At 43.9% G+C, this 20,441-nt stretch overlaps 1 protein-coding gene across 1 annotated transcript; it reads right to left on the bottom strand.

Moving 5' to 3' along the window:
- Positions 1-13,306: 13,306 nt before the first annotated feature.
- On the bottom strand, positions 13,307-16,715 carry AGTR2 (angiotensin II receptor type 2). Its single transcript, XM_063935682.1, has 2 exons — positions 16,634-16,715; positions 13,307-15,716 (listed from the first exon to the last, which is right to left on the bottom strand). Exon 2 carries the CDS (start codon positions 15,661-15,663, stop codon positions 14,617-14,619), a length of 1,047 nt encoding a protein of 348 aa, XP_063791752.1. The 5' UTR covers positions 15,664-15,716; positions 16,634-16,715; the 3' UTR covers positions 13,307-14,616.
- Between the last annotated feature and the right edge of the window lie 3,726 nt (positions 16,716-20,441).

Genomic DNA, 20,441 nt, shown 5'->3' with positions numbered 1-20,441 from the left:
AATTGGGGTAAGCCATTCTGCGAGAAAAGGGTTGTATAGTTGGCTGCGCTGTGATATGAAGCTGCTCAGGTTATTTAGAGGTGAGTTATTAGGATTTTTTCTTGGACCGAGCGCTGTCTGTTCTAATGTTCTATGTGATGTGTAGCAACTAAAAAGTTTCAATGTGTATCAATTAAAGAATAATGGTGAAAAATAAAAAATAAAAACAATAATGAAAAAATAATAATAAATGAAAAAAATGAAAAAAATGAAAATAAAAATAACAATAAAAATAAAATGAAAATAAAAATTAAAAAAATAAAAAGAAGGGGTTAGGGAAGGAGAACAGTGCAATGTTTACAGCTCCTTTGGAGCTTTTTGGAGTTTTTTGACACTAATTGCTGGGCATTGGCTGCTTTTCGCTTACTGTGCTTTAGCCGCTGTTTGAAGCCGATCTGCCGCGACCGGAAGTTCGGATCTACACTTCCGGTAGTTCGGATGTTAGCCAAAGCCCAGCAACAAGGCAAGACTGACTTACCAAGCTGTGAGGAACAAACACCACCAACTTTACCGGAAGCCACTCCCGGTTACGACCTCCGCAAAAAAAGAAGAAAACAACAGGGTAAGATAGGGATAGTCTTCTATTAAGAGACTGTTTTTTCCTTTCCTGAATTAGTGTCAAAAAACTCCAAAAAGCTCCAAAGGAGCTGTAAACATTGCACTGTTCTCCTTCCCTAACCCCTTCTTTTTATTTTTTTAATTTTTATTTTCATTTTATTTTTATTGTTATTTTTATTTTCATTTTTTTCATTTTTTTCATTTATTATTATTTTTTCATTATTGTTTTTATTTTTTATTTTTCACCATTATTCTTTAATTGATACACATTGAAACTTTTTAGTTGCTACACATCACATAGAACATTAGAACAGACAGCGCTCGGTCCAAGAAAAAATCCTAATAAGCCATTCTGCGATGATCTTCCTCAGTTGCCGTAAGAGGTTTTCAGCTGTGTGCCTATTCTGGAAAGCGGTGATACAAAGCGTAGCCTGCCTAGGAACGAGTTGGCGTTTGCGAGATGCTGCTACTGGTGCTGCCGCTGCTGTTCTTGCAGCGGGAGGCAATACATCTACCCAGTGGGCTGTCACAGTCATGTAGTCCTGAGTCTGCCCTGCTCCACTTGTCCACATGTCCGTGGTTAAGTGGACATTGGGTACAACTGCATTTTTTAGGACACTGGTGAGTCTTTTTCTGACGTCCGTGTACATTCTCGGTATCGCCTGCCTAGAGAAGTGGAACCTAGATGGTATTTGGTAACGGGGGCACACTACCTCAAGAAATTGTCTAGTTCCCTGTGAACTAACGGCGGATACCGGACGCACGTCTAACACCAACATAGTTGTCACGGCCTCAGTTATCCGCTTTGCAACAGGATGACTGCTGTGATATTTCATCTTCCTCGCAAAGGACTGTTGGACAGTCAATTGCTTACTGGAAGTAGTACAAGTGGTCTTCCGACTTCCCCTCGGGGATGACGATCGACTCCCAGCAGCAACAACAGCAGCGCCAGCAGCAGTAGGCGTTACACTCAAGGATGCATCGGAGGAATCCCAGGCAGGAGAGGACTCGTCAGACTTGCCAGTGACATGGCCTGCAGGACTATTGGCTTTCCTGGGTAAGGAGGAAATTGACACTGAGGGAGTTGGTGGTGTGGTTTGCGCGAGCTTCGTTACAAGAGGAAGGGATTTACTGGTCAGTGGACTGCTTCCGCTGTCGCCCAAAGTTTTTGAACTTGTCACTGACTTATTATGAATGCGCTGCAGGTGACGTATAAGGGAGGATGTTCCGAGGTGGTTAACGTCCTTACCTCTACTTATTACAGCTTGACAAAGGCAACACACGGCTTGACACCTGTTGTCCGCATTTCTGTTGAAATACTTCCACACTGAAGAGCTGATTTTTTTGGTATTTTCACCAGGCATGTCAATGGCCATATTCCTCCCACGGACAACAGGTGTCTCCCCGGGTGCCTGACTTAAACAAACCACCTCACCATCAGAATCCTCCTTGTCAATTTCCTCCCCAGCGCCAGCAACACCCATATCCTCATCCTGGTGTACTTCAACACTGACATCTTCAATTTCACTATCAGGAACTGGACTGCGGGTGCTCCTTTCAACACTTGCAGGGGGCGTGCAAATGGTGGAAGGCGCAAGCTCTTCCCGTCCAGTGTTGGGAAGGTCAGGCATCGCAACCGACACAATTGGACTCTCCTTTGGGATTTGGGATTTCGAAGAACGCACAGTTCTTTGCTGTGCTTTTGCCGCAAGTCTTTTCTTTTTTCTAGCGAGAGGATGAGTGCTTCCATCCTCATGTGAAGCTGAACCACTAGCCATGAACATAGGCCAGGGCCTCAGCCGTTCCTTGCCACTCCGTGTCGTAAATGGCATATTGGCAAGTTTACGCTTCTCCTCAGACGCTTTTAATTTTGATTTTTGGGTCATTTTTTTACTGATCTTTTGTGTTTTGGATTTTACATGCTCTGCACTATGACATTGGGCATCGGCCTTGGCAGACGACGTTGATGGCATTTCATCGTCTCGGCCATGACTAGTGGCAGCAGCTTCAGCACGAGGTGGAAGTGGATTTTGATCTTTCCCTATTTTTTTAACCTCCACATTTTTGTTCTCCATATTTTGCGCACAACTAAAAGCCACCACAGGTATACAATGTAGATGGATGGATAGTATAGTATTACTTATACTTATGGACGACGAGTGACGACACAGAGGTAGGTACAGCCGTGGCCTACCGTACTGCTGCTTAGTGCTTATATATAAATATAATATACTGTATAACGGACCTGGTGGACAGTGTCAGCAGCAGACTGCTAAACTAGTCTGAAGAAAGAAAAAAAAAACACCACAGGTATACAATGTAGATGGATGGATAGTATAGTATTACTTATACTTATGGACGACGAGTGACGACACAGAGGTAGGTACAGCCGTGGCCTACCGTACTGCTGCTTAGTGCTTATATATAAATATAATATACTGTATAACGGACCTGGTGGACAGTGTCAGCAGCAGACTGCTAAACTAGTATGAAGAAAGAAAAAAAAAACACCACAGGTATAAAATGTAGATGGATGGATAGTACAGGTTGAGTATCCCATATCCAAATATTCCGAAATACGGAATATTCCGAAATACGGACTTTTTTAAACGAGAGTGAGATAGTGAAACCTTTGTTTTTTGATGACTCAATGTACACAAACTTTGTGTAATACACAAAGTTATTAAAAATATTGTATTAAATGACCTTCAGGCTGTGTGTATAAGTTGTATATGAAACATAAATGAATTGTGTGAATGTAGACAAACTTTGTTTAATGCACAAAGTTATAAAAAATATTGGCTAAAATTACCATCAGGCTGTGTGTATAAGGTGTATATGAAACATAAATGCATTCTGTGCTTAGATTTAGATCCCATCACCATGATATCTCATTATGGTATGCAATTATTCCAAAATACGGAAAAATCCGATATCCAAAATACGTCTGGTCCCAAGCATTTTGGATAAGGAATACTCAACCTGTATAGTATTACTTATACTTATGGACGACAAGTGACGACACAGAGGTAGGTACAGCCGTGGCCTACCGTACTGCTGCTTAGTGCCTATATATAAATATAATATACTGTATAACGGACCTGGTGGACAGTGTCAGCAGCAGACTGCTAAACTAGTATGAAGAAAGAAAAAAAAAAAAACACCACAGGTATACAATGTAGATGGATGGATAGTATAGTATTACTTATACTTATGGACTACGAGTGACGACACAGAGGTAGGAACAGCCGTGGCCTACCGTACTGCTGCTTAGTGCTTATATATAAATATAATATACTGTATAACGGACCTGGTGGACAGTGTCAGCAGCAGACTGCTAAACTAGTATGAAGAAAGAAAAAAAAAACACCACAGGTATACAATGTAGATGGATGGATAGTATAGTATTACTTATACTTATGGACGACGAGTGACGACACAGAGGTAGGTACAGCCGTGGCCTACCGTACTGCTGCTTAGTGCTTATATATAAATATAATATACTGTATAACGGACCTGGTGGACAGTGTCAGCAGCAGACTGCTAAACTAGTATGAAGAAAGAAAAAAAAACACCACAGGTATACAATGTAGATGGATGGATAGTATTACTTATACTTATGGACGACGAGTGACGAGTCGACACAGAGGTAGGTACAGCCGTGGCCTACCGTACTGCTGCTTAGTGCTTAATTATATATATAATATACTGTATAACGGACCTGGTGGACACTGCAGAGTCAGCAGACTGCTAAACAAACTAGCATGAAGAAAGAAAAGAAAAAACACCTCAGTGTTTTTCAGGCAGACAAACGTATACTGGACTGGTGGTCACTGTCAGCAAAACTGTGCACTGTACTCCTGCTATAACTGCTCCCCAGTCCCCACAATTAGGCAGTGTGAGCAGTGCACTCAGCACAGATATATCATGCAGCAGTGCAACACACTGAGTGAGCACAGATATGGTGGAGCGTTTTTTTTCAGGCAGAGAAACAACGGATTAAACTCAAAACCCTGCACTGTACTCCCTAACAGCTGCTCCCCGTCCCCAATCCTCCCCACAATTATAACTAACTAAGTTCTAATATAATACAACGGACTCGGAGAGGACGCCAGCCACGTCCTCTCCCTATCAATCTCAATGCACGAGTGAAAATGGCGGCGATGCGCGGCTCCTTATATAGAATCCGAGTCTCGCGAGAATCCGACAGCGGGATGATGACGTTCGGGCGCGCTCGGGTTAACCGAGCAAGGCGGGAGGATCCGAGTCGCTCGGACCCGTGTAAAAAAAAAGGTGAAGTTCGGGCGGGTCGGATTCCGAGGATCCGAACCCGCTCATCACTACATGTTACATCTGCCCCACCTTCAGTGCAGTATGGTTTTGCCCAGTTGTGTGCTTTTCTGCTTTGCTAACAAACCTGAATCAGGCCCTGAGTTTGGTATTTCGCAATATGTCCCAATGTTCTACATAGTGAATGAGGACACATCTGGGCTTCCTCCAAACAGGGATGTGTGTGCCCAAGCTGGAGTCATGGTCATGCTTTGCTGTAGGAATGCAAACCCCACCCCCTGTAGATGTACCTGAAGCAGCATGTCTGACCCAATGTGCCTTCCCTAAATACCTAAATACACCCCTAGTGGTAGGTGCACACGGCAGACATGCCTCCCTGCATTCCTTCTTACATTCCCTACATTCCTGTGGGACAGTCTATTAGCATTGGTACTATCATGTCTATATCAGGATAATTGGGTGGTACAGTATGATACAGCAATTGTATAAATAACTACTCACAAGTTTGTTCAGCTCTGCTGATGGTACAAGAGCAATTAGACGTCTGCCTAAGCTTAAGAAAAACATTTTGATACTGCTTTAGTACTGAGCATACAGTACATGTTCAATTTCTCTAACGTCCTTGAGGATGCTGGGACTCCGTAAGGACCATGGGGAATAGACGGGCTCCGCAGGAGATAGGGCACTTTAGGAAAGCTTTGGATTCTGGGTGTGCACTGGCTCCTCCCTCTATGCCCCTCCTCCAGACCTCAGTTTTACACTGTGCCCAGAGCGAGATGGGTGCACTGCAGGGAGCTCCCTGAGTTCTCTGCCTAGAAAGCATTTTTGTTTGGATTTTTTCTACATTTTTACAGGGAGCACTGCTGGCAACAGGCTCCCTGCATCGAGGGACTGAGGAGAGAGGGACAGACCTTCTTGTCTAAGATAGGCTCTGCTTCTTCGGCTACTGGACACCATTAGCTCCAGAGGGGGTGAACACAGGTTCTTACTGGGCGTCCACTCCCAGAGCCGCGCCGCCGTTCTCCTCACAGAGCCAGAAGAAACTAAGTCAGAAGACGTCTCAGGCGGCAGAAGCCTTCAGAGCTTCACTGAGGTAACGCACAGCACCGCAGCTGTGCGTCATTGCTCCCATACACCTCACATACTCCGGTCACTGTAAGGGTGCAGGGCGCAGGGGGGTGCACCCTGGGCAGCAATATAACACCTCTCTTATGGCAAAAAGTATATATACATGTACAGGTGGGCACTGTACATGTATATAAAAGAGCCCCCGCCATATTTTAGTAAGTTTGAGCGGGACAGAAGCCCGCCGCCGAGGGGGCGGGGCTTCTCCCTCAGCACTCACCAGCGCCATTTTCTCTCCACAGCACCGCTGAGAGGAAGCTCCCCGGACTCTCCCCTGCTTGACACACGGTGAAGAGGGTTTTAAAGTAGAGGGGGCGGGGGGGCACATATTTGGTGATTATCATTACAGCAGCGCTACTGGGTAAACATTCTGTGTTTTTTCTTGGGTTATATAGCGCTGGGGTGTGTGCTGGCATTCTCTCTCTCTGTCTCTCCAAAGGGGCTGGGGGGGAACCTGTCTTCAGATAAGAGATTCCCTGTGTGTGTAGTGTGTCGGTACGTGTGTGTCGACATGTCTGCGGTAAAAGGCTTTCCTAATGAAGAGATGGAGCAAATCTGTGTGGGTGCGTGGGTACGCTAACACCTGATTGGATATGTGAAATTAAGTGCTACGATGAACTTATTACAAAAGATTAGAGAACAGACAGGGAATCTACCCATGTCTGCCCCTATGTCACAGAGACCTTCAGAGTCTCACAACGCTCACTATCCAAAATAATAGACATCGACACAGAGTCTGACTCCAGTGTCGACTACGTTAATGCAAAGTACAGCCAAGACTGGCAGAAAAGTATTCAATATATCATTATTCTAATAAAAGATGTTTTGCATATCACTGATGACTCATTTGTCCCTGACAAGAGGGTACACATGTTTAAGGGGAAGAAAGCTGAGGTAAATTTCCCTCCTCTCATGAAGAAAAAGAGCGGGAATCTCCAGACAAGAAGCTGCAGCTTCCCAAAAAGAATTCTCAGGGAGTATCCTTTCCCTAATGGGGCCAGGATACGATGGGAATCTTCCCCTAGGGTGTACAAGACATTGACACGTTTAACCAAAAAGGTAGCGCTGACTTAACAGCTATCCTCAGGGATCCTGCAGATAGCATGCAGTAAAAGTACTTTGAAGTCCATTTACACACATTCTGGTACACTGCTCAGTCCGGCGATTGTGTCGGCATGGGTTTATAGCGCTGTAGCAGCGTAGTCAGATACCTTATCAGTGGAGGTTGAAACCCTAGATAAGGATGCCATATTATTGTCCCTAGTATATATATATATATATATATATATATATATATATATAAGACATGCCCAAAGAGACGTTAGTCTACTGGGTTCTAGAGTCAACGCTATGTCGATTTCTGCTAGACTTGTCCTGTGGAACATGCAATGGACAGGTGATGCCGACTAAAAGAGGCATATGGAGGGTTTACCTCACAAGGCTGAGGAATGGTGTGGAGAAGGGCTCTCGGACCTGGTCTCCACAGCTATTGCTGGTAATTCTGATCTTTTGCCTTATATTCCCTCACAGACTAAGAAAGCACGACATTATCAAATGCAGTCCTTTCGGTCGCAGAATAACAAAAAAGTATGAGGAGCGTCCTTTCTTACCAGAGGTAGGGCATGGGGCACAGCTAGTTCCCAGGAACAGAAGTCCTCCCCAGCCTCTACTACATCCACCGCAGGATGCGGGAGCTCCGCTAAGGGAGTACGTCCCAGGGGGAGCACGTCTTCGACTCTTCAGCCACATCTGAGTTCACTCACAGGTGGATCCCGGGGCAATAAAAATTGTTCTCAGGGTTACAAAGGAATTCGAAAGGTGCCTCCTCGCCGGTTTTTCCTTATCGGACCTACCGGCTTCTCCCCCAGAAGGGGAGTTATATTAAATACAATTCACACATTGTATCTCCAACAGGTGGTGCTCAAGGTTCTCCTCCTGCAACAAGGACGGGGCTATTACTCAACCTTGGCTGTAGTTCCGAATACGTACGGTTCGGTCAGACCTATTTAAAATTAAAACCTCTGAACCTATACTAGAAAAGGTTCAAAATTAAAGTGGATTCGCTCAGAGCGATCATGGCCAGCCTGGAAAGGGGGGATTTGATGGTGTATCTAGACATAAAGGCTGCATACCTTCATGATCCCATTTATCCACCCCATCAGGCGTACCTGACAATTGCGGTACAGTATTGTCATTACCAATTTCAGGGTAATTGGCAGAAATGATGGTGCTCCTACGCAAGCAAGGAGTCACAGTTATCCTATACTTGGATGATCTCCTATGAGGCGAGATCAAAAGAGCAGTTGTTTAACAGCGTGTCGCTTTCGCTGAAGGTGTCACAGCAACACTGCTAGTTTCTCAATATCAGGAAGTCACAGTTGGTTCCTATGACTAGTCTGCCCTTCTTGGGTATGATTCTGGATACTGACCAGAAAGGGGTTTACCTTCAGATAGAGAGGGCCCAGGAACTCATGACTCTGGTCAGGAACCTTTTGAAACCAAGACAGGTGTCGGCATCGCTGCACCCGAGTCCGGGGAAAATCATTCCCTTCGGCAGGTTTCAGGCAAGGTCTTTCAAATGGGACCTACTGGACAAGTGGTCCGGGTCACATCTATAGATTCATCAGTTGATCACTCTCTCCCCCAGGGCCAGGGTATCTCTCCTGTGGTGGCTGCAAGATGCTCACCTTCTATAGGGCCGCATGTTCGGCATTCAGGACTGGATCCTGGTGACCACGGACGCGAGCCTCCGAGATTGGGGAGCAGTCACACAGGGAAAAATAAAATGTCCAAGGCCTTTGGTCAAGTCAAGAGACTTGTCTTCACTTCTTGGAACTAAGGGCCATATACAACGCCCTACGTCAGGCGGAGACCTTACTTCACGACCAACCGGTTCTGATCCAGTCGGACAACGTCACCGCAGTAGCTCATGTAAACCGCCAAGGTGGCACAAGGAGCAGAGTGGCGATGGCGGAAGCCACCAGAATTCTTCGCTGGGCGGAGAATCATGTAAGCGCACTGTCAGCAGTGTTCATCCCGGGAGTGGATGACTGGGAAGCATACTTCCTCAGCGGACACGACCTACGTCCTGGAGAGTGGGGACTTCATCAGGAAGTCTTAGCACAGATTGCAATTCGGTGGAGACTGCCACTGATAGACATGATGGCGTCCCGCCTCAACACAAAGCCGCAGAATTATTGCGCCAGGTCAGGAGACCCTCAGGCAGTAAGCTGTGGACGCCCTAGTGACACCGTGGTTGTTCCGGTCAGTTTCTGTGTTTACTCCTCTTCCTCTCATACCCATGCTGTTGAGGATAATAAGAAAAAGAGGAGTGAGACCAATTCTCATTGTTCCAGATTGGACACGGAGGACCTGGTATCCAGATCTGCAGGAAATGCTCACAGAGAATCCGTGGCCTCTTCGTCTAACACAGGACCTGCTGCAGCAGGGGCCCTGTCTGTTCCCAGACTTACCGTGGCTGCGTTTGACGGCATGGCGGTTCAACGCAGGATCCTAGCGGTAATGGGTATTCCGGAGGAGGTCATTCCTACCCTAATTAAGGCTAGGAAGGAAGTGACATTGAAACATTATCACCGAATATGGCGAAAATATGTTTCCTGATGTGAGGCCAGGAATGCTCCTATGGAGGAATTCCTTTTGGGCCGTCTGCTTCACTTCCTTCAAACTGGAGTGAACTTGGGCCTAAAATTAGGATCGATAAAGGTTCACATTTCGGCCTTATCCATTTTCTTCCAAAAAGATTTGGTTGCTCTTCCTGAAGTACAAACGTTTGTGTAGGGAGTACTGCATATTTAGCCTCCTTTTGTACCGCCGTTGGCGCCTTGGGACCTTAACGTTTTGTTACGGTTCCTTAAGTCTCATTGGTTTGAACCACTTAAGTCAGTGGTGTTGAAATATTTCACCTGGAAGGTGGTCATGTTGTTAGCCTTCGCTTCGGCTAGGCGAGTTTCGGAATTGGAGACTTTTATCACTAAAAGCCCTATCTGATTGTCCATATGGATAGAGAGAAATTGCGGACCCGTCCTCAATTCCTGCCAAAGGTGGTCTCATCCTTTCATATGAACCAACCTATTGTCGTGCCTATGGCTACGCGTGACTTGGAGGATTCCGAGTCCCTTGATGTGGTCAGGGCTTTGAAAATTTACGTGGCCAGAACAGCTAGGATCTGCAAAACAGAAGCACTGTTTGTCCTGTATACAGCCAACAAGGTTGGCGGCCCTGCATCAAAGCAGACTATTGCTCGCTGGATCTGTAACACGATTCAGCTGGCGCATTTTACGGCAGGATTGCCGTTACCTAAATCGGTTTAGGCCCATTCCACTAGGAAGGTGGGCTCTTCTTGGGCGGCTGCCCGAGGGGTCTCGGCACTACAGCGGTGCCGAGCTGCTACTTGGTCGGGGTCAAATACCTTTGCAAAGTTCTGTAAGTTTGATACCCTGACTGAGGAGGACCTCCTGTTTGCTCAATTTGGTGCTGCAGAGTCATCCGCACTCTCCCGCCCATTTGGGAGCTTTGGTATAATCCCCATGGTCCTTACGGAGTCCCCAGCATCCACTAGGACGTTAGAGAAAATAAGATTTTACTTACCGGTAAATCTATTTCTCGTAGTCCGTAGAGGATGCTGGGCGCCCGTCCCAAGTGCGGACTTCTTCTGCAAGGCTTGTATATAGTTATTGCTTACATAAGGGTTATGTTATAGTTTATCGGTTGAACCGAGGCTATGTTGTTGTTCATACTGTTAACTGGGTAGTTTATCACAAGTTATACGGTGTGATTGGTGTGGCTGGTATGGATCTCGCCCTCAGATTTACAAAAATCCTTCCTCGTACTGTCCATCCTCTCTGGGCACAGTTTCCCTAACTGAGGTCTGGAGGAGGGGCATAGAGGGAGGACATGGAGGCAGAAATTGTGCACATACAAAGAAAGCGCTCACCAATTAACATGTAAACCCCATGTGTGACATGACGGACATAATGATAAGAAATGAATACATTCACCCTTAATAGGATGATAATCCTCAATGATGGACCAAATGGAATAGTGTTTTCCTGGAAAAATCTTTTTCTTTCACATACAGGACACAGGTAGGACTGGTAGATCCTTAATTAACCTAAAACAGAAAGTACCTCTCTTCTCAATATGAATGAGAATATTGAGAGGTACTAAAAATGGCAAACCATAGTGTAGTACGGATTAAAAGCACGCACAGGTTTAATACCACAGATTAAATTTACAAAAAAGTTAAAATACAACAGCATGTCAATAAAGACTCCATAAACTGGCACAATGGGTATATCACCGAGAGGGACCCAGGACCACAGATGTAAACGATGTGGAATGCAGACAGGCTCTCCGGATGCCCAGCAGCATCACGTGACCCCTGTTTTATCCTGTTAGCTGACTCTGACACCAACGGACTTTACCATCTGCTTGGAGATCGACCCTGTATGCTGCTGGGCATCCGGAGAGCCTGTCTGCATTCCACATCGTTTACATCTGTGGTCCTGGGTCCCTCTCGGTGATATACCCGTTGTGCCAGTTTATGGAGTCTTTATTGACATGCTGTTGTATTTTAACTTTTTTGTAAATTTAATCTGTGGTATTAAACCTGTGTGTGCTTTTAATCCGTACTACACTATGGTTTGCCATTTTTAGTACCTCTCAATATTCTCATTCATATTGGGAAGAGAGGTACTTTCTGTTTCAGGTTAATTAAGGATCTACCAGTCCTACCTGTGTCCTGTATGTGAAAGAAAAAGATTTTTCCAGGAAAACACTATTCCATTTGGTCCATTATTGAGGATTATCATCCTATTAAGGGTGAATGTATTCATTTCTTATCATTATGTCCGTCATGTCAAACATGGGGTTTACATGGTAATTGGTGAGCGCTTCCTTTGTATGTGCACAATTTCTGCCTCCATGTACTTGTTTTGTTGATGTGTGGGATACACTTCTATTTTGCACACCGATAGCTGCTCACTAAGTTTTGTTGCGCATATACACCGTTAACATCTGTTGCAATATTGTTCCTGTTCTATCCCAGCATAGAGGGAGGAGCCAGTGCATACCCAGAATCCAAAGCTTTCTTAAAGTGCCCTATCTTCTGCGGAGCCCGTCTATTCCCCATGGTCCTTACGGAGTCCCAGCATCCTCTACGGACTACGAGAAATAGATTTACCGGTAAGTAAAATCTTATTTTTAGTATTGTTCAAGTATTGTATTGTTCAAGTAAAAAAAAAAAAAAAGATTGTATTGCTTTAGAGAAGACCCACTACATGCTAACTGTTGTGAGGGGAGAAATAAAATGATCTGTTAAAAAAAAGTATTAGACAACTTGCATTATTTGCATTAATGCATTATTTATTTCAGAAACAACATTTTCAGAATGAATAAACATCTCAGTAATAGACACTCATGAAATGCTACATATACTGTATGGGAATGATGCCATATATACACTGTATCTTAATGTTACTATAATAGCATGCATTCAGATGTGATACATGCCATCATCCATAGCCAGATTAGGCGGGGGGGGGGGGGGCAGGGTGTACTGTACCCTGGACCCCCCTCTGTACACTAACATCACTAGCTCTCCCTCTTGTGCATCAGTAGAACCAGGCAGCCAGACCAGAGGAGAAATAGGTGTGGGAAGAGAGCGATAAGTGACCCAGGGATCTCACCTTTTCCTCCTCCCTGCCTGGGTCTTGTGTAACCTGTTATCTAATGAGAGCATTTGGGTCTAGAGAGAGAAACACACAGAAAGTCCTCCTGGGTTCTGTCCCAGAGTGTAAGTAGTACAGAGGCTACTGTTATTCTTGCATGTGATGAGATACAGTCTAGATTTTATTTTTCTATCTGTATTTTAAGGTTGCTTAAGTTGTCTTTGTTCCACTACAAGAAAACTTTATAAAATAGTTGCCTCTCAATTAGGTGAAGCTATAAACAGTACCCAGGCATTATTACACTATCAGTTTAAAGCTAACACCATTGGTTTAAATGTAATATACACAATCCATACCTCCCAACATGAACCATTCCAGGGGGGACAAAATGCTCTCTACCTGGACTTTCCTCTTAATTTATGATTGTCATCACCTGTGTTGAAATACCATTCTTATCAAATAAGTAGTTCAGCACAGGTAACGCCAATCATATATTATGAGGGATGTCCAGGTAGAGAGCATTTTGTACCTCCCGGAATGGGTCATGTTGGAAGGTATGCACAATCCTATATACAACCCCCCCCCTTTCCCCAGGATCCCCTGTGTTAAGTGCCCCAGGCCCCCCAAGGCTTAGTCCAGCCCTGCCATCATCACACTCAAATGACTGACTTCTCACAAATGTATAGGATTGTTCAAACATCATATAGTTCGGTCCAGTAACCACTAAAGAAAATGTATGACCCTTCGGAAAAGAAGCACTGCTTGACTGCTTGATGATATAGACATGGCTGAAAAGCACAGAAGTATGTTTACTATAAATGAAACAATGACATGTACGAGACAGTAAAACAGAGTACAGTACTATATAGAGGTCTAGAACTGTCCTCTCTATGATTACCTTTGTTGTTAATGTTCCTAACCCGTGATCCTTACATTCATCACAATGGCAAATTCATGAGAAAGACATTTCCTAATTTAGTATGTGTTATCATAATGCCCAGAAGATGGTCTAAGAGAAAATATAGAAATGTACAGCGTGTTAAGTCAGAAGTATAACTATATTTATACAGGGCTGGAGAGCAGCCCCCCGTGAAAATAAGATTAAATATATTTGGTGTTCAGTGTTCACACTTCTAGGTTTATTTACTGAGGTAATAAGGATATCAGTGTAATACAGAGGTTCCCAAACACGGTCCTCAAGGCACCCCAAACCCCAATAGCCCAAGTTTTACATTTCTCCATGCTTGGACATCTGTGACTTAATTAGAACCTCAGTCAATTTGATTTGACCATCTGTGCTAATCCATGGATATACCTAAATCCTGGACCATTGGGGTGCCTTGAGGACCACGTTTGAGAACCTCTGGTGTAATATTTAGAATAGCTTGTCCAGACATTTTCTTATGAACAAGGACCTAGCTTAACTTGTCAGAGTTAAAATAAAGTTGCACAATATCTGTTCTACATGAGAAAGTACTGATTTCCTTGCATGCAAAAAAACTCTATTTCATTTGCACCACATGTACTTTAATATGGACTGCCCATGTAAACCTAAGATGAACATGGGCTCTACTGTACATTCAAGTTAAAACAACTGAAAGAAATTGTCAGCAATACAATTGCTTAGTTACATCGTCCTTTTACGTAATGATACATATGATAATGCTCAATACCTTTTTGAAACAGAAGACAAATCTAAAATCACATTTCAAATTATTTTATTGTATCAATATGTAAACTGGCTCACCTAGATTTTGAGTGCACAGTTAGATGTACTGAACTGTGAAATAACCAAAGTCTGTCAGGAATTATGCAACCATGGCTGGTAAAAATGTACCTGTTGCTACATTTAGATTACACAGTAAGTATAATACCAGAAGAGGATATACAGTATCATGACTAATAAGTCATGTGATCATACAACTGGGTTCTCATAAGTTCCACTTGGTTCCGGCTCTTTATAATCACTTCCCTTTCTTGAGGAGTTCTGTGGGCTGTTAGTGTCTTGCAACAGCTTCATGCTACTAAACACGTGCCAGAAATTCTCTCTAAACTGGTTCCCGACAAAACAATATAGCAATGGGTTAATGCAGCTGTTGGAAAAGCCCAGGCAGATACTGAGCGGCATAGCTTCATCAAGAAACGTGTTGATTCTGCAGTTCTTGATAATATTCATTCTGGTTAGTGCATCCAGAAAACTCAGTACATGGAATGGGAGCCAGCATATTAAAAAGCATATGACAATCGCAGTCACAATTTTTAGCACTCGACCTCTGTTTTGCTTTTGAAGTATGGGCCCTTTGGGATTTTTTAGATTTAAACCAATCATCAGGTAGGAGGTCATGATTATGGTTACTGGTAAACAGAACCCAAGGGAAGTCTTTAGCAGTGACATTGCCAGACACCAACTTGAGTACTTCTCTTTTGGAAAGTCCATTATACATGCGTGGACATCCAGGTTCTCAATGTAGAAAGTATTCCGAAAATAGAATGTTGGAAGAGTGGACAAGATGGCTAAGGTCCACATAGCAAAAGCCACGACAACAGCCTGTTTTACTGTCCTCCTTTGTGAACGAAGTGGGTAAACGATTGCCAGATATCGGTCCACACTCATGCAACTCACAAGGAAGATGCTTGCGAATAAGCTCAAAGTTAAAATGGAGCTAGAAATTTTGCACATCACAGCTCCAAACATCCAGTTGAGACCAAATGCGTAATATGTTGCCCAAAAGGGTAAAGTGGCAAGAAATAATAAGTCAGCCAGGGCCAGGTTTAAAATATAGACGTTTGCTACAGATTTCAGCTCCCGTTGGCGACAAAGGACGGTGATCACCAGACTGTTTCCAATAAAGCCAAAGATGAAAATGGAGGCATAGAATACGGGAAGCAAATCGAGCTGAAAGCCTGGGAAAGTGTTATTGAAGCATGAAGCTGTAGGGGTTAGGTTACTGGTCAGGTTCATAGTCTCACTGGTGATGATGAGCACGGAATAATCACTTTAGAACATCCTTCTTTCTGGATGCATGTGGGTAGAAAAAAATAATTCAACATATAGTCACACATGTAAACATGAGCTGAGTATATAAAGTATCACATATAAGTCGTATGTAATAAAAAAACATTACCTATGCTACTACATGATATCATTTTAGGCTTTTTGGCAATGGGTATTGTGAACTTATAAAATACCTGAAAGCATCACACAAATAAATACAAGTCCAGTGTCGATGATAATTATGATGATGATAATAATAATTATCATAATAACAATAATAATAATAATAATAATAATAATAATAACTTAATCAAATAAGTTACTTTTTCTAAACTATTGGGTCCTTATTTCCATATGCTTTCTCAATTGGTGAGAACCTAGAACCTCTGAAGAGAATCTCATGGATGATCCCTTTCACTTCACTTTATTTTTGGTTGTCTATAATGATGTTGCATGTCCTATTGTCATAGAACCAACTGTAGTAACTTTGGGGTCTATTTACTAAGCCTTGGGATGGAGATAAAGTGCACGCAGATAAAGTACAAGCCAATCACCACCTAACTCCCATATCACAGGCTGGTTTGAAAAATGACAAAAGGTTGTTGGCTGCTACTTTATCTCCGTTCACTTTATCTCCATCCAAGGTTTAGTAAATAGACCCCTTAGTCTCTATGGCTTTAACAGAATTTGTGTTGTTTGAACAAAAACTGTGAATCCAATATCTGTTGTCAACAAAACAAATTCCATATTTTTAATATGCTGAAGCTTAATAAAGTTTTACATTTTAGTGACATTTAGCCATAGTAATAATATGTACAAAAGAATAACATAATATGCACAAAAAGAAATAAACGTGTGTAATCTGCCCTGATAATACTGTGTGTGACAGCTCACGGCATTATAGTGTCCTGAATTTGCAGATTTTAGAGTGACTCACCCCGGCATAAAAAGTCCTCTCGAAAGACGTGTTCTGTTCTATCCTTGCTCCAGATTAAGTGCCTGAAATATCTGGTTTATTTCTTATATCCTTTGTTTATACCCGTGGGAGATGCTAGCCTGCATCACTGTGGGATTGGAACAAAACTCTTGGCAACATATGCTTCTGGCAGCGTAGGCTTGTGTGCTGCATTTCACATTATACAACTCCCAGTAAGTCAGATACATAGAAACAGGGCTGCCAAGAGAAATCCTGGGCCCAGGTACAAAAACTTTGTGGCCCCTTCCCCTGGAGGGGGTGTGACCACAGCATGCTGGGGACATGGCCACACCTCTTTGGGGGGTTGTCTAGCACAGGATAAGCACCCCCACTCACAGGCGCATGGCATGCCTCCCAGCAAGGGCAGTAAAGAGATGAAAAGCTGCAGCTGCTGCTTCCAGGTAAGGGGGAGGGAGGAACCTGGGCCCCTCCATGAGACCTGAGCCCAAGTAATTTGTACCCTCCCCCTTACCCTCTCTGCACCACTGAGTAGAAATATACACTACAGTCTCTCCTTGGTACTGTGTGCAGAAGTTATGGCTCAATGGGTCGACATGGATTAGGTCGACAGTCAGTAGGTTGACCACTATTGGTCCACATTGACATGGTCGACATAGGAAAAATGTCAAAACATTAAAATGGTCGACATTGGACATGTCGACACAAGAAAGAGTCTACTGTTATGAACATAACTTTTAGAAAGAGGGAGAGATTATCAGGACATTGTATAGGAAAGGGCAATAAGTAAATTTCTAATGGTATTTTGTAGTTTGAAATTTCTAACACATCAGCATAATTATTGTAATGTATCACCTGTAATTTACACAACTCAGAAATTGCAGGGTTTTTTTTTTTTCAATTAATAAAGTTTAAAAGGTATTCTAATAAAACTGTATATTACAATATGTTATTTAAACATATATATAATTAGAGAGCGTTTATAAATTAGCCCCCCTGTGTACACCCCCCTCCTTTAAAAAAAACAAAAACTACAGTAAATATAAATACAAATATAATAACTGCACTTGTATAAGCAAGGGTGGGGGTGAGGTAGGGGGCTAAATCCCAGAGTCAGTGAGAGGCAGGGGGGCTTGTTGGTGAGCCCAACTGTGATGGCATAGGCAAACGCAGGGGGGTTTCTGGAAACCCCCCTCCTCTTGGCAAGTGGCTCAAATTATAACAACAATAGCGATGGAATATAATAAGAAGGTAGCTGCCAGGAATAAGAGACAGGAGCCTTTCCATGAGGTGGGCGAATGTGTGCTTAGAAAGTGCACTTCTGTCTACTACTAGTTGTATTATGTTTATGTATTTAGTATGGTATGTTTAACCTTTTCCTGACCACTTATATTATTTATATTGTTTAAATATGTTTGATACTGCCTATACTATAGACAATCTATAGCGTTAAATATTAATACTGTATTCCATACAGTATCCAATGTATAAAAAGTACCAATGTTCAGGGTCATTACTAGGTTCTTCTACCGCTCCCCCAGACTCCTGCACTTGCTCCGCAGAGTGGGAGATTATGGATTGCATTTGGAAACCCCCCTCTAGAAATCCTGCGTTTGCCACTGGATGGGGAAGAAACTGTTCATGTTGCTCTTGTCAGACCGAAACCTTTTTGTAGATGGCAATCTCTGAAAGAGGTGGTAACTGGGATGGGAAGGGTCGGCGATCATCTTCTCTGCACTCTTCCTGGTCCTGGAGTGGTATAGGTCCAGGAGAGATGGCAGGTAACAGCCAATAACCGTCTCAGCTGGCCATTTGTTCCGCTACAGTCTGCCTTTGTCCTTGGCATTGGAAGCAGCATGCCAAATGGTGGTCAGTGAGCTTAGGATAGACTCATTGATACCTATGTAGAACAGAACCACCATTTTCTGCGGCAGGTTGAATTTCTTCAGCTGCCTCAGGCATCACATCCTCTGCTGCGCTTTCTTAATTATGGAGGTGATGTTGACCAAAATTTCCAATAAATCGATGGAAGAAGCGAGAAAATTGGGACAGAAGTCAGATGTTGAGTCCCTGATGTTCAGCATCTCATCTCTTGTGAAAACAATTCAAGTTTAATTGCTATTAACGGAATTAAATACTAAAAACAAACAAAAAAAAGTGTGCACCAACACACCGAGGCGGCCATCTGTGGCACCATATGTATCACTCTCTACATCCCAGCATGCACACAGTCCCCAATGGCTGCAACTCTCCAGCTGCATGTGCCTCTCTCTCTGCCACCCTGCAGCATTCTCCCCATTCACTCTTCCGGATCCCGGGTGTACTTTCTCCCTTCCAGGTGGCTCAGTTCATTCCTTCTGTAGCTGGGCTCAGGGCTCTGGACAGCGCGTCACCACTCCTCTGAAGATCTGCTGGTAACTTATCACAGCAGGACCTGTTTTGCTGGGGCCATTCAGTTGCAGAAGCTGACAGTCTTTCACCATAATCGGGCTGACTCTCCATGTTGCAGGCTGCCTTTCTCTGGGCTGCACTGCTGCTGCTGGTATGCTGCTTCTATCCTACTCCCTGGGGTAATGCTGCTCATAGTGACTCCAGGTTCTTCCCATAAAGATGCCACCTCCAGCCCCTCACTGTCAGTAAAGAGGTACAAGACTGCCTCTACCTACAGCTGCCTTCTGAGGTCATCAGTCATGGGTCCGCAATTGCCGGTACCTGCTCTTCTGTAGCTGCTGCTGGGGGAGGGTTTTTGGCTCTCACCACTGCCGCCCACAGAACACCGGCTTCCGGTCTCTGCGCCTGTGCCTTCAGTAGAGGTACCACCGTAGCACACACCTTGGGCTGGTGCAAGGTTTCCTGGCACCCGAGGCAAATCTTCTGACTACTGTGCCCCCCAACTCCCACCCCCCACCATCACTACCAATACCCACTTCCCAGCCTCTCATGTGAAAGTGTGAAGATGGCATTTTATAAGTTCCACAGCTGCTTCATTAAGTATACAAAGGTCTCTCTCAGAGACATTCTTAACTTTACAATAGGCAGACTCAGTAGCACCCCATTGATTCCTGTGCTATAGGCAGCTGCCTAAAGATGCCTAATGGTAGAGCCTGCCCTGCGCTCACCTACTCACTTTTTCGGCCACCACCCTCTCCCTGCCATTCTCCCAGCACGTTACCATGCAACATATCCTCCGATCAGTTGTGTCCTGGTCGCTGCCGCCCACTGTCCTCACACCTGGACCCCCTGCAGTGCAGGTTCCTTCTCCCAGCTCCAGGTCACAGCCCTGCACACGATCGCAGCTGCGACACTCTACACAGCCGGCTTCTGGTGATCACCCCAACACTGTGATTAACCACAATTTGTCACAACACTGATATATTAAAACTGGTGTTATAGTTATATAAATGTGTTATGGTTGATGTTTTCCAACACTAATGCCTGGATTCAATTAGCTGCAGAAGCTGCCAGAACGAGTTTTGGTGATTACGCACCACATTACCTCCCCCTATCTAGTTTCTACTTACAGCTATGGACGTGTGAACATAACTCAGCTACCGTAATGTGCCATCTAATGCAATGTGCCCATAAAGTCAGTGACCGTGGCAGGTGACAAATCATGAGGAACCTGATCTGCATTGCTTGGACAACCTTGTTATACTATCTGCACAATTTATGTTATTGAATTCTCTTAGTTAATAAAAAGTCACTTAGTACATGGCAGCCAGTCCTTGTTCTTGACCCTAAAATAAACCGTAAACTTTACAACAACAAAATAAAGTCCAGTAAATGCTGGTTATACAACTTTTGGGATGAG

Source organism: Pseudophryne corroboree, chromosome 8, assembly GCF_028390025.1.
Source record: "Pseudophryne corroboree isolate aPseCor3 chromosome 8, aPseCor3.hap2, whole genome shotgun sequence".
In the NCBI taxonomy this organism is placed as follows: domain Eukaryota; kingdom Metazoa; phylum Chordata; class Amphibia; order Anura; family Myobatrachidae; genus Pseudophryne; species Pseudophryne corroboree.
Note: the sequence above shows the minus strand (reverse complement) of the source record. Positions and strands in the feature narration are given on the sequence as shown.

Bases quoted from the DNA above. Each gene is read 5' to 3' on its own strand.
- AGTR2 (XM_063935682.1), bottom strand. From the start codon at position 15,663: ATGAACCTGACCAGTAACCTAACCCCTACAGCTTCATGCTTCAATAAC.